Consider the following 15,511-nt stretch of genomic DNA (forward strand, 5'->3'; position numbering starts at 1 on the left):
GTCTGTGCAAAACCACTAAACAAACATGCCACAACCACACCTCTTTAAAAAAGCACATGTCATCACACATACACATTAGCACTCACTGTGTTTCTACATGTTAAGAAACATAATGACTCCACAGAAATGTTGACACCACATCCAGTTTAGCTTGCTAACTAAACTGAGCTAACCAGACCCAGATCAAGCAGTCACATGTACAATGGGTACAAGTAAAGTTTATGACATAGATTAAACAATTTAAGAAGCGAGACAGACCTTTTGCCATTGATTTTAATTGAGAAAGAGGCATCAGATATGCATGAGAACAAACAACAAAGTAGAGGATCTCAGGAATTTCCTCACATATTATCCCTGAATTCCCTGTATGTATTCCCTCCACCCGATTCACTTATGATTTCATCTGACATACAGCCAGATTCAGTTCGCTCCCCATAAAGTTCTGTTATCATTTCTGTCATCACCAAACTCTTCTGTGGAACCCAAAGTATTTCCTGTATCTTATCTTTAAGACACAAGCCTGGCTACATGCAGGTTTTGCTAAACTTTATTTTTAAACCATGTTGTCATGAAACTTAAAAACTCAAGCAAATCCAGAAACTATTCTTATCTCAGACACAAACTATAACAGACTACTAACTTCTAAACAGACACAAATGCTCAGTCAATGACATTAAACATCAGTGTACAAAGTGCATTGGACTATAGAAAGCCAGTAAGGTCAACATTTTTGAGTTTTTTATGAAAGGTTAGTTGGATCTTTTTTAATGAGTTTTACAAATTTATATTGAAAAGCCATACTGATTTGGAATGACATGACTTGTGTAAATTATGACAGAAATTTATTTTTGGGTGAACTGCCCCTTGAACAGCCAGGACACATTGAAGCAAGCTGCTGTTAGAATTTGTTAAAATCCTAGAGGCAACGAATATCTCGTTTAAGACAATCAATTTCCATCATTTCTGTTCCTGTATCTCTGGTTAGAGCATTACTTAATAAGAAAATGGGGGACATCGTGAGGCCTAGGATCAGGAGAGTAGAGGAAACAAATGGAGGGAGGTTTGATCTGCTTCACTGGATTGTGGGGATCTTTAAAAAGATCTGAGAGGACTGTCAGATTTTGTGGCGACTTGAGCATTTACAGAGCTGTTGTAAAAAGACCATTCAATATTGTCCTATATGGCCCAGCTGCATGAAGTCACACACACGTCAAGATCAGACGGGTCTTTACACAATACACACTAGAGGTTTGAACACTTATACATAGCATTGGATCAAATATTACTAACTGTGTGGTAATGCAGAAAACATTATGGTTAACATTGTTTTTCTATTTAATGTAGTAATTTGGGTTCAATACATGTCAAGATCAACCGATAATGTTGATTACCACAAAAATAAATTTTGACTCGGTGGCCGGTGAAGTGATTGGAAATGAGCGACACCTGCTCGACCCACCGGTCTCGAGTCCCACGGAGGAGATGGAAGGATATAAAACAGGAACGACGACAGTGAAGGATGAGAGAGGACCAGGCCTGGATTTTAGTTGTGCTTGGTTTTTGTTTGTGTGCGGCAGTCGTCCGTGAGGAGCTGCCGCGCTGTTTTGTATTTATTTTATTATTAAAGCTTTCATTTGATTGTCCGTCGGTTCCCGCCTCCTTCTTCCCGATAATCATGGGGTTTTTATTGTTACATACATACATTGCTTTAAAGAATTAGGCCAATTTATAAAGGATTAAAGGGTAAGTTCACCCAAATAGCAAAATTATGTCATTAATAACTCACCCTCATGTCGTTCCAGACCCGTAAGACCTCCGTTCATCTTCGGAACACTGTTTAAGATATTTTAGATTTAGTCCGAGAGCTCTCAGTCCCTCCATTGAAGCTGTGTGTACAGTATACTGTCCATGTCCAGAAAGGTAAGAAAAACATCATCAAAGTAGTCCATGTGACATCAGAGGGTCAGTTAGAATTTTTTGGAGCATCGAAAATACATTTTGGTCTTGTTTTTACTCAGAGGGAGTGTCAGCCACATTAAAAAGTTAACACCTTGAGTCATTTGTGGATTAATGCTTATGCGAAATGTTTCAAACGATTCAGTTCGATTCGGTGAACTGGTTGAAAAAGTTCCAGTTACATTGAATGATTCGTTCGCGAACAAGATATCACTACACTTCAGTGTTTTGAACTCTCTCACAACAGACCGGAAGAGAAGACAATGCTGAACGAAGTCGTAGTTTTTGCTATTTTTGGACCAAAATGTATTTTTGATGCTTCAAAAAATTCTAACTGACCCTCTGATGTCACATGGACTAGTTTGATTATGTTTTTCTTACCTTTCTGGACATGGACAGTATACTGTACACACAGCGTCAATGGAGGGACTGAGAGCTCTCGGACTAAATCAAAAATATCTTAAACTGTGTTCCGAAGATTAACGGAGGTCTCACGGGTTTGGAACGACATGAGGGTGAGTCATTAATGACATAATTTTGATTATTGGGTGAACTAACCCTTTAAGATGCTCAGGTTATTATTAGTACAGCCACAAGTCATAAATAATAGGTGAAATAACAAGATTTTAGTGTGAAAATGGCTTATTAACTTTTTCTGTGTGAAGTTACATTATATACATTATACAAGCTGTTGCCATGATAACACAACAGCTAAACCCTAAAGTGACGGGAAAAGTAATTTAAACAGCTTTACAGCTCAAATAATACAGATGTTTTAACAGAAAACTTTTAATGCTTCACATTTCTGCTTTTAAATCCTTCAAAACACATCAATTTCAGAAAATAAGTCTTAAGTAGAAATTATTTTTGTGGTAATCTTCATTATGCTCAAATGCTCAGATTGAGTTTGTATTGAACCCGGATTATCAAATGTAATATGTCATTTTGCATTCCAATAAAACAATCTCCACAGTGGTCCAACTTTGCAGCTCTCAACTCCAAAGGGAGATAACACTGACAGTCTTATTATTCCCACCATTTCCTGAAAAAGGAGAAATGTTCTGGGGAAGGCATTCCATTGGGAGCCGAGATGCTAAGTCCTTTTCTCAAACAGTTAGATAAAGTCAGCACAGCCTTGGATGTAATACATGCAATTTAGAGTCTTTTCCAGATGCATGCAAAGAGATCCACCTCAAAGACAGAAGACATGCCCTTTTAGAATTAACCCCAGTGAGGCAGAGGGCCTGGGAAAATACATTAGGTGATGACCTCTGAAAGCACTTTAAAGGCAGCTTGATTTAAATATTTATTTAAGTAACTTACTATAAACTTATAACTAGGACAACAGAAATAGTAACTGAAAACGTCAGTAAGTCTCCAGTCCATTGGGGGGGGGGGGGGGGGTTTCGATTGAATGCATTTGAATGCCTTTTATTTTTTTCATTTAAAAATGTAGTGTTCAATCATGTTTAAATATTCATTCAAATGAAGAACTTAAATAAGCGGGTATGACCTGCAATATTCTAGATATGTTTAGTAAAGAGCCATAAAGGTACTGAATGGGTAAACCATGGCATTAAAATTAAAATTATTTTTTTTTTCTGACCACAAATGACTCTAATTTGCCTCTTTGCTTAGGAATTTTAAACTCTTTTCTCTATTTTACACTTATATATCTTAATGTATTATATAATCTTAAATATTACACTAATTGTAATATAAGTAATAGAAATATTAGTAAGCAATACCCGAGGGTTAAGAAAACCAGAATAAAGATGATACTGTAAATGTCATCGACGTAATAATGCTGTAATGTTTATCAAAAAATATCATCATAGATTATGATAGATTTTTTCATGTTATTTTTCATTAAAATTAAGTTGTCTCTATTTAGTAGATTGTGTTTAACACACACAAGAGGGACAATCAGGTCCACACAAGCTGAAGTTTAGATATTCTACATTGATTTAAAAAAAAACTGCGCTGGTATCGGATCGGATCATACTCAGCCAATACTTAGACTTTTCTGGATCAGGTCAGATCTGGAAAATAAAAATGGTATCACTGAATCCAAATTCCTCAAGCGTGTGACAGAAATGTTACACCCCTTACCTTACTGTGATGCCGTGTGTCCCGGCGTGACAAGACAAAACCAATAAAACTCATTACAAATAAGGCATTAGTTGCATCCAGCAGGGACATAATTACTGATTATAATGACTTATACTGTTTAGTTTGTTTTTGAGTAGACCACAACCTGCCTACTGGTGAAGGTGCATGACAGGACCAGGATCAGTCAGTTAAGTGGAAACTGAACATTAGTGTCAAAGCACAAGAGGACACTTTAATGGACAACAAAGCTTGCGAGGGTGACATGCTCCAGCAGTCTTGCCTCATGGGAGGCATTTTAAGTCGCTCTGTGCATTAGCTAAAGGAAACCTCCTGCATTGGGGAAGTCGTGGCCTAGTGGTTAGAGAGTTTGGCTTCTAACCCTAAGGTTGTGGGTTTGAGTCTTGGCTGTCGATACCTTGACTGAGGTGCCCTTGAGCAAGGCACAGAACCCCCAACTGCTCCACGGGCACCACAGCATAAATGGCTGCCCACTGCTCTGGGTGTGTGTGTGTTCACTGCTGTGTATGTGCACTTTGGATGGGTTAAATGCAGAGCACGAATTCTGAGTATGGGTCACCATACTTGGCTGTATGTCACTTTTTCTAATGGCGCTTTTCCACGGCATGGTACGGTTCACTTTTGGGGTGTTTTCCACTGGGTGCAGTATCGGGTACCTGGAAATTTTTTTAGTATCACCTTGGATGAGGTTCCAAGTGAACCGAACCTTGCGACACAAACACAACAGAACCGCTAGATTTAAATCAGCACAGCCAGTGAAGGATCGAACGCAACTGTTTTGAACGAGCAGTACATTTTGGTTGAAAAAAAGGGGTGTTTCGTGGTCGTTTGAGGAAGTACAGATACTCTCATTGATAGCAGAGGAGCGGGTCCAGCGAGAGCTTGATGGGGCAATGCGGAATAAAAATGTTTTTCAAGGGTTGTGGCAGTAGAGGCGGCACAAATATAACAACATGTGAATAATCCCACCCACTCTAAAGCGGGACAAATTTCAGTGGAAAGCAAACCGAGCCATACCACGCATTGGAAAAGTGCCATATTACTTCATTCTCCTTTAAGGAAAAAAATTTAAATTTTACAGAAGCTCACTCTCATACCATCCAAGATTAGTGTGTTTCTTCATTGGAACAGATTTGGAGAAATTTAGCATTACAGCACTTGTTCACCAAAGATCATCTGCAGTGAATGGGTGCCATCAGAATGAGAGTCCAAACAGTTGATACAAAAATCCACAACACTCCAGTCCATTAATAATATCTTGTTGACGGAAAATGTTTGTTAGTAAGAAACAAATCAATCATTAAGGCCTTTTAACTTTAACCCATTGCTTCTGGCCAAAATACTAGTCTATAATCCAGAATAATGCTCCTCCGGTGAACAAGTCCATACCCTGCTTTCTCTTCACATTAACATACACTGACATTTGGCTTTTAAATGCTGCTTGATCAGTGCATATTTCTTTTCTGATTTATACGAGACAACTTTTTCAATGGGTTAAACAATGTTATGGATAGAGGACTTGTATTTTATCTCGAAGCAAGATAAAAATGCTAAATATGTTTATTACAAAACACACATTTTTCCTTCACAAGATGGTAATTGATGGACTGGATTACTTTTGGATAATTGCAATAATTAACTTTTATCAGCTGTTAGAACCCTCATTCTGACGGCACCCATTCACTTCTGAGGATTTATTGGTGAACAAGTGATGTAATGCTAAATGTCTCCAGATCTGTTCTGAAGGCATAAACTCATCTACATCTTGGATGGCTTAAAGGGATAGATCACCCTCATATCGTTGCAAACCTGTAAAACCTTAGTTCATCTTAAGACATCTTTGATCAAATCTGAGAGCTCTCTGACCCAACTCTCAATGCAACTGCAATGTTCCCAGGTCCAGAAAACGTAGCGAGGACATCAGTTAAATAGTTGATGGGACATCAGTGGTTCAACTGTAAATTTATAAAGCTACAAGAATACTTTGTGCTCAATAGGGCTGGGACAACGCGTCGAGGTCATCAATGACGTCGACGCAAAAAATACGTCGACGCAAAATATGCGCATCGATTCGTCGACCTGTTTTTATTTATCTGAAAAACGTTTGCAAAACGTTTACCTTATGTGCGCTGAATATACGCGATGGCTGGATCAACATTCTGTCCAACGTTATATAACCAATCCAGGGGTTTTTCTGCATTGATCTTTTTTTTTTGGTGGCTGTCAAAGCCTTATTTGATCGGTGAGTGACCGTGACAGGGCGCGTACGAGAGAGAGCCCCGGCTGCGCGCGCACTCACAGTCTTCAAACTACACGAGCGCTGTCTTGCTCTCTCTCTCTCGCTCTCTCTCTCCCGCGTGCATATTAATCAAAATCATTAGACACGATAGAAAAAGAACGGAACGCCAAAGTTTCACGTGGAGCATTCAGAGATTTTTTTTTCTCCATGACAGGCTGCTGGCTCCCACTGTTAAAAAATTATTATTATTATTTTTTTTTTGTAAAAGCACTCTGTATTAGCTTAAAGCCCTCAAGTTTACATTGGTTACTGTATTCTTTCAATTGCTCTAAACAAGTATTTTGGGTGAACTTTTTTATTGAATGCTAGACATCAAGTTGTTATTTTCATCTGAAAGAAGAACTTTTTTCAGTAAGCTAGGCCCTATGTGTTCAGTAAGCTTGTTTCAGTAAGCTATGTGTTTTCAAGGCTTCAAGGTTTTATTGAATGCTATCTCTATACAAGTGCAAAGTAATGCATTCTTAGTCAGTCTTTTATTTTGTAATTTTAAGAGCAATAAACATATATTGCAATGTTAAGGAATTCATGTTTTTTTTTCATTCAGATATGTAAATCAACATGTATAAATTAGTCAATTAATGGGGAGATAATCGAAATCGAATCGGTCTGAAAAATTAATCGTTAGATTAATCGATGCATCGAAAAAATAATCGCTAGATTAATCGTTTAAAAAATAATCGTTTATTCCAGCCCTAGTGCTCAAATAAAATAATAATAACATAATTTATTCAACAAATCTTCTCCCCGAATTTCCGTCTTCCGCCATTTTGGAGAGTACGCCAGAACTTAATTAATGTAATCAGCGCTGTATATGTTCAGTAGATGGTGCACGTATGTTGAACGTTAACAACGCTGATTACATCTTACGGGTTTGGAATGACATAAGGGTGAATAATTAATTCATTTTATTTTTGGGTGAACTATCCCTTTAAGGATGAGTACATTTTGAGCTATTTTTTGAGTTCCAGTTTTGGAACTGTTCCTTTAATTCATATGGATATGATTGTGTATGGATTGTGAAAGACATCATCACCCATGAGGACTAAACAAGGGAAGTGCTTTATCTTATCTAGCAGCACACATAAGAACGGTGTATATCATGCGCCATTTCTCAGAGTGGGACATTTCTCTCAACAGCAACAGTGTTCCACTGGGATTATGTAACACATCAAATTCACACTATACAAGACACATAAAACATGGTGATTCAGAGTGATTCAACTGAATGATGATTTCCTACCGGATAATCCACTGGCAGACTGCAGGTGATCTGTCAGGCTGGGCTGACCTGCTGCACTCCTCCATAAGAAGCCAAGCCATGCAATGTACATACAGTGTCTGGCCAATCTCAACAGATCCATGTTAAACTTAAAAGAGAGAGAGAGAGAGAGAGAGAGAGAGAGAGACAGAGCATTTAAAAAATACTAATCTGGCATTGTGAAATAATTAAACATTCATTCACATAAACTGTTATGACATAAACACATCGTTGAGTAAGACAGCTGATCTTTTTAACTTTTATTACTATCACATCTATTTTTAAGTTACTGGTATTTGTTTTTAATTGCTAGCAAGAAATCCAAAAGCAAATAGTATCTTTTTCGCTTTCACTACTAACTATGCCGGTTCTATTAGTACCTATATTGTAGGCTATTTATGGGTGTCCAAGGTATAAAATTTCTTATTGCACTTGTTACAGTTGTTTTGTTTTAGTTAGAATGGCTGCATTACAGTTTAATTACAAATCCAACTAGGCCTAAGATTAAAAATGCAGCCTACTAAATAGTTAGGATTACTGCTATCTAGCTATTCAATAAATGCCAGTAAAACTAAAACAGACACTAGTGTATATTTGAATGGTTACAAATAACTAGGGAATACATACTAATACTAAACTAGTAAACTGGAATAATCAACAATACTTTTAATAGATACACCCCTGGAATATGAACTGATGAAAAGTCACTAGTGGAAATGAAAAAGATACTGCTGGATTACGTATTAATAATTAGAAAAATATAAAGTACAAGTATCATAAACCTAGAAATTGTTTGTTTAAAGGGATGTGTTATCGCACGGTTCCATATGGGTAACGTGAGCTGAAGTGTAGCTACAAGAAAAACCCTCCAAACTCAGCTGCATGCTTCAGTCCAGTGACGCGTGGCATGTCACATTCGTTTTGATATATTTAAATATTTGGCAGACTTAATCAGATGCCGGTTGATCAAATTCATCTTACTAGGCATTTATATATATATATATATATATATATATATATATAAAAAAGCGGCAAATATGCCTCTTTTGGTTGTATGCTCAATTTCCGGCTTTGTGTAGCCTATTCGTATCAGATACATAGCATACGAAAGCACAAAAGTAACTGTTGCCGTAATGATGCAAATGCACATGTAAACTCACACTCATCGTGTTATTGATTTAAAAATGTAAGATTACCTGACAAAATCCGAAGGGTTGCAAACTGCTCGAGTCGCTCGTGACAAATCAGATGCAAAAGTTTCTTTTGATCTGACTGAGATCCATCAGGCAACCGATAGCTGTAGGATGTTTAATCTAATCGGCGGGATGTTGTTTTAACTCGGGTGCAAAAATGTTGTCATTTCAATGTCCAACAAGTTTCAACAATAGGCTACTTTAAAAATGTTCGAGATTCATTCTCCACATCTCCCCCTTATAGTCTACGTAATATCCCGCCCATATCAATAATATCAAATAGCCTGCTGTCAAAAATATTTGTCTATCACTGTGTTAATGCGCGCTTCGAACAAAACGTCCAAAAGGAAAAAAAATAGTTGTTTTCCAAATGTATGACACAGAAGTGTGTCCCGGATTTATAAATTAATTTTCGAAGTTCATGGAATGGTTTCAAAGTCCTCTTCTCTGAGATATCCAAAACCTCTTGGTGTTAAGAATCCGTAAGAATCCGCTTGGTGTTGCTTTTGGAAGTTGTCTAGTGGTAAAACAAATAGTTTCTTGGCATATAAATTGTCAGGGTTTGAGGTTTGTTCTCGAAAAGCAGAAATACATGGCCATCTAGTGGCACGATGTTCATGCATTAAAACTGAAGAAACCCCTCCCAACTTCCAGTCTGTTCAACATATGTGTTCACATTTTAATAGGCCTACAAAAATTTTGCCCAGTACTCATCTATCTATCTATCTATCTATCTATCTATCTATCTATCTATCTATCTATCTATCTATCTATCTATCTATCTATCTATCTATCTATCTATCTATCTATCTATCTATCTATGACAACTATGGGTGGGATACAAAGAACTGAAAAAGACTGAAAGCCTTTTTACATGAGATTTCATAGGCTATAAATGATCAAAGGATAGTTTCATTCATATAAAAATGTGTCATTATTAGCCTTTGTCTTATAGCAAAAAATGGGAAATTAATAGCAGTGCAATTGAACTATTTTCCATACAATTACTACCAAATCAAAGTTAGCCTACACAACTCAAAGTCAATGTGTGTGTGTTTTTATTTATTTATTACTTCATGTGCATCACAGCCACATTCCCATCTACTTTCATATTATCCCTTATGAAAATCAACCATGGTTGTGCCACAAATAAAAACCACAAACCATACTTAAACCATGGTAATCACAAATTAACCATGGGTTTACTATACTAACTGTATAGTGTGGTTAAACAAATAGTTATCAATATCCACAGTTACTACACTTTTAGTACAATTAAACCCTGGTTATTTTTTGTAAGGAATAGAAGAGAGCAGCCTGAACTTTATTCAAAACTGCTATTTTTTTGTTCTGTACCAAAAAGAAAGCTATAACGAATATGTAACGATATGGGCCTAGTTTGGGGTAAATTATTCATTTAAAGTTTCCCATTTATAGCAAAGTGTGCTGGAAAATGATAAGCCCACGATGTTCTCACGACTCCTCCTTAGTTCAGGTAGTTTCATCTCGAGTGTGCGGTTGTGATGATACGGGATTTCCCTGTATCATCACATGATGATGCATATGTTGTACACTGTAAACTAACCAGACGACGCAACAAACCCAAGAACGAAGCTCAACAGAGCTGACAGCGCGCTCGCTTGCAGTGCAGACAGACTGTTACGCCCTCTTAAACACTGTCATAGCCACATTTACTTCGGTAAACTTCCTCAAATATGCCGTTAAGCCATTAACTTCCTCTCTGAAGGGTGAACGCACTCACGTCCTACAGACTTCAACAATTACTTCCACAGCAGCGGGATTTCGGTCCTCGAGAGCATCTGATATGTTTGGTAAGATATGTTTGTTACAAAATCGTATTTAGTCCGGTGATATACAGATTACAGTTTGTTAGACAACATATTTCTGCGTTTATTCATTCCTGGCTTGGTTTGTTGAAGAGAAATAGCGCAGAGGGAGATTTAGAATTTGGAACGGGTGAGGTTTTGCTAAATTTGCTGTAATGTTCTTGGTTTGGAACGCGTCTTGATGAATAAGCTGTGCTTGAGTTTTTAAATCAGAGAGCAGGAATAGGGGCCACTCCCATAGAAATCCACCGAGCACTAAAGCACTGTAATTAAGAGTATGTATTGACAATTTGCTGACTTCAACTTTGAACTCAATTCATAATGACGCCAAACTATAGGCTAGTTTCAACCTCCAGCTAAGAGTTCATGACCATTTTGACCACTTTGAATTTAAGTAGGCTACTGACGAGAAAAAGCATAGTACAAAAGACGAATTACTGTGACAAATTATATGCATATAAACAAAGATGTCTTTTTAAATGTACATTACACATTATCACAAAACCTTTCCTCCTGGTGTGAAGCCCTTTCTGTGGAAATTTGGTTGAAACATAATATGGCCCTTTGGTGAAAATGAATGGGAAATTATGCAAATTTGGAGAGAAAGATAAAAAGTCAGTTGGGTTTTCCAGAAGGAATGAGGAACTAAGAAACATCCTCATTTTAAAATCCAAAAGAGCCATGCAGAAGTTGGGATATTTATCTGTTTCCGACCCAAATAGCAGCTTCCATTAAATAAATCTTATTTGCTTTAGCATTTTTTACTAACCTACCACAGTCATTCGAGTTAGCCAAAATAATAGCCCATTTGTGAGAGGACCTTCCACACTCAGAGCCGTTATTGTTAACTTCCTAATGTGAAAATACTGTTGCACAACAGCTGAATATCTTGAATGACACAAGGGGCTCGCTGAGGCACACTTTTCTGCAGTGAGTCATTGGAAAGATGGTGACTTGCTGTGTCATAAATTGTGGTGACAGTTCCCATGATCCATTTTTTTTTCTTATTTTCACCTGCTTATGTGGAGAAAATACAGAGGAAATCGTGTGCAATTACAATCCCTCTGACAGAAATGCCATAGTTTTAGTTTTATGATAAAAGATTCTAAATTCTAGATTCAGTAAGAATGGATAAAAGTAACTGACCACTTCTAGTTTTGATTGCTTTCTGCATACTTTGCAATCTAGTGTAAGTTCTCCTTTTGCTGCTAAAGTAGCCTTTAGGACGGCCTGTTCCTCTGTTTGCTTATGCATGATCACTGATAAAGTGTGATAAACTTAAAAAACATTAAACAGGGCCATAACCACTAGCCTATAGACATTAGAGGTTTTCCGATGGTTGATTCTTAAAATATTATATTAAGTTGCCATATCCTGAACATCTACAGCATGACTTGAACCCTACCCCAAGAATGAATTTCACACAGTAAAGCTGTAAAAAAAAAAAATAATAATAAATAATAATAATAATAATTTGTCAATAGATTTCTATTGTTTTTTTTTCAGTTTTATATAACACTGAGCAGTTCTGCTGCTAACCATCGCTATTGTGATATGACAAAGCGGTGTTGTAAGTGGCAGGACAGACTCCACCCAGACGGAGCTGTCAGTGCTGTTTCTTTGAGCTCTTGGTTCACTAACCACACTATAACGCTAATGCCTTGCAGAGGAGGGCAGGGCTCGGAGTATTTCTCTCTCTGAGCGTCTCTGGAGATTGGGTAGAGTCGTCTCACTCCTTTCTCCTGGGGTCAAACATCTGCCAGACCCTTGGAATAAGTGAGAAAGAAAGAGAGAACTGAGCTTTTGGGTCGTAACTCCACCGCTCACAGTTGCTGTGCGAGAATACACATCGACCTCGCATTTGCTACAAGCAAGATGGCTTGGATATCATGATCAAACTATTGGGGAAACAGCCTATCATGTAACAAAAATGTTAATTATTAACAGAAAATAACATGAAAAAGTCCCAAACAGCTGTTGAAATACTTTAGAAAGTGCTTTGCTGACAGTGCTTCATACTGGCCTCTGATGTAACGGATAAAACTGGTCAGTAAGTCTACTTTCCAGCTCCTTTTCCACAAAAACAGCAATTACCCATGTTGACTTTGCACAGGCTTTCACAAATGTTGAATATCTAGATATGTGTATCCAGACTTCCCCTGACATTAAATGTGAGCATTAACTCAAACATAACCACACGTCTTCTGACATTTTCCAGTGTACATGTTTTAGAACATCTCAATCTGCGTGTCATGCTTCCTACAGAGAGCAATTTGAGTCATTTTCATAAAACAGATTGGTCATATTTCCATTGAATATGTCCCAAATGGAAAGTGGAAAGAAAGATGAAGGACAAAGGCTCTTGTTTTTGTGCATTTCTGAGGAGGTGAAAAATCCCCTAATTTACAAGTGAGAATTAATTTGTGTTATGATATACACAGTTTATCAATAAAACTGCAAAGGGAAGTAGAGGGAACTAGTGGAGGCTGACTGTATATTCAAAACATTGTTTATAAAAGCCCAAAAAATACCTCAACATGCTACACATTTGCATGAACACAAACCACTTTCCTATTGTCCCTTTCTTTGCATGTTTGTAAATCTTTATTTCCAACGATCCATTCATACTGTACATCCTGACCTTTTGAAATATATATGTGCACTGATATTAAATAAAAAAATTATTTTTTATAATTAATTTTTTCAAGATATTTTTAATAGTTCAGTATTAAAATGGATAGTGTAGTGTTTTGCCTAAATAAATTACAAATAAAATACATGCCTATATAAATGCGTGTATATTTATATAGTGCTTTCAAACAATTAATCGCGATTAATCTCATCCAAAACAAAACATAATATATGAGTGTGTACTGTGTATATTTATTTTTTATATAAATACAAAAACATGCATGCATATATTTAAGAAAAATATGTTATGTCTATATATTAATTATATTTATATATAGTATAAATATATAAATGTATATATATGTAAATATTTTCAAAATATATACTGTATGTGTGTGTGTATTTATACATACATAATAAATACAGTACACATACATATATTATGTAAACAAACACTTTTATTTCGGATGCGATTAATTGCGATTGATCATTTGACAGCACTAATAAATACATAATAAATATACACAGTACACATATATTATGTAAACTTTTGATTTTGGATGCAATTAATCACTATTAATCGCGATTAATCATTTGACAGCCCTACTGTTAACACCAAGACTAATGTGTGTATAAATTCAGTATGAATTTAATTTGAATAAACAGACATATATATGTAAATAAATTAATAAATAAATGTGGCAAAATCACCCAAGATAACTAAAAATGTAAATTTCAAATCAAATATCAAGGATACTACATTAACACTGACATTTGTCAAACAAGACATTTCTATCGTATTATATATTATTGCATAGTAATATTAAGTTAAGAGTTTCGCTGAAGACGATAATGAATGGTATTTGTGTTTTTGAAGATTAATTAAAAAATTAAACAACCAATACTGGCCAATATGAATAAATGTTAAAAAACCTTGATAACCAATATGGCAGTGATACATTGTGCATTTACATATTCTTTTATTCCCCTAAGCACTGTCATGTTAACATAGAGCGGTGTCTCTTTCTCTGCAGACTGCTGAAGTTGAGTGGTCATCTTTCTATCATGCAGAGCATCAAGTGTGTAGTGGTGGGAGATGGAGCAGTGGGAAAAACCTGCCTGCTCATCTCATACACGACCGGCGCATTCCCCAAAGAGTACATTCCCACCGTGTTCGACAACTACAGCTCCCAAGTCACCGTGGACGGCCGCACCATCAGCCTCAATCTGTGGGACACGGCAGGCCAGGAGGAGTACGACCGCCTTCGCACACTGTCCTACCCTCAGACCAACGTCTTCATCATCTGCTTCTCCATCTCCAGCCCCCCGTCCTATGAGAATGTCAAGCACAAGTGGCACCCAGAGGTGACGCACCACTGTCCCAGCGTGCCCATCCTGCTGGTGGGGACCAAGAGCGATCTTCGCAACGACGCAGATGTGCTGAAGAAGCTGAAGGAGCAGAACCAGGCGCCCATCACGCACCAGCAGGGCCAGGCTCTGGCTCGCCAGATCCACGCCGTCAAGTACCTGGAGTGCTCAGCACTCAGCCAGGACGGCATCAAGGACGTGTTTGCAGATGCAGTGCGTGCCTTCCTCAGTCCCCAACCTGTGGCTGCAAAGAAGCCCTGTATACTCCTCTGAAAACACACAGAGCATTGAGGTATTTTAACTGAATTACGTGTAGAAATGGTGGGAATGTTTGGAATAACAGATCTTTAGTGACCAAGAAACACAACCTTAATCTGTGAAATTAGAGAAATACAAGATCAAGTCAAATCTGAGGTTTTCACACTGTACTGAGATTTTCATTTTTTTAATGTTTTTTTTTTCATAGAATATTTTGAGTTTCATAAGACCACTAAACAGATCATCTAGTATCTTATAAATACATAAAAGTAAAAAAATTAATAAATAAAATAACCCTTAAAGACATCTCAGATGGAAGGGGTTCTAGTTCCTTTTTAGTGTTTAGAGACTTATTAATACTATTGGTTAATTAAGTTCTTTTTCTTTTTGTCTTTATTTAAAAAAAAAAATATCTGAGAATTTAATAGTACTAATATAATAAAGCTTTTTTATGCACAAGGCATTTGTTCTGTGATTGGGGTTACATTTAGGACAGGCCTTTTGTGTAATAAGCAACTATCTATAAATATCGTAGTCCTTCACACAGAATGCATTCTTACGTTCAAGACAC

The 15,511-nt window shown here is 36.9% G+C and overlaps 2 protein-coding genes across 4 annotated transcripts in view; one reads left to right on the forward strand and one right to left on the reverse strand.

Annotated features, from left to right (window-relative positions):
* The window catches only part of LOC132117347 (post-GPI attachment to proteins factor 2-like), a 49,111-nt gene that overhangs the window by 22,152 nt on the left and 11,448 nt on the right, over positions 1-15,511 (reverse strand). For 2 of the 3 annotated variants that reach the window (XM_059526584.1, XM_059526582.1), the window contains exon 4: positions 7,626-7,752. In XM_059526584.1, the coding sequence (XP_059382567.1) occupies positions 7,626-7,752 (127 nt within the window). Of the gene's footprint in view, positions 1-7,625; positions 7,753-8,839; positions 9,432-15,511 lie in introns of those variants that run through there. The other variant, XM_059526585.1, reaches the window with a different exon arrangement.
* On the forward strand, positions 10,459-15,155 carry rhogb (ras homolog family member Gb). The gene is made up of 2 exons (XM_059526581.1): positions 10,459-10,668; positions 14,349-15,155. The coding sequence occupies exon 2, from the start codon at positions 14,380-14,382 to the stop codon at positions 14,953-14,955; it is 576 nt and encodes a 191-aa protein (XP_059382564.1). The 5' UTR covers positions 10,459-10,668; positions 14,349-14,379; the 3' UTR covers positions 14,956-15,155.

The sequence above is a fragment of the Carassius carassius genome, chromosome 36 (assembly GCF_963082965.1).
Source record: "Carassius carassius chromosome 36, fCarCar2.1, whole genome shotgun sequence".
Lineage (NCBI taxonomy): Eukaryota > Metazoa > Chordata > Actinopteri > Cypriniformes > Cyprinidae > Carassius > Carassius carassius.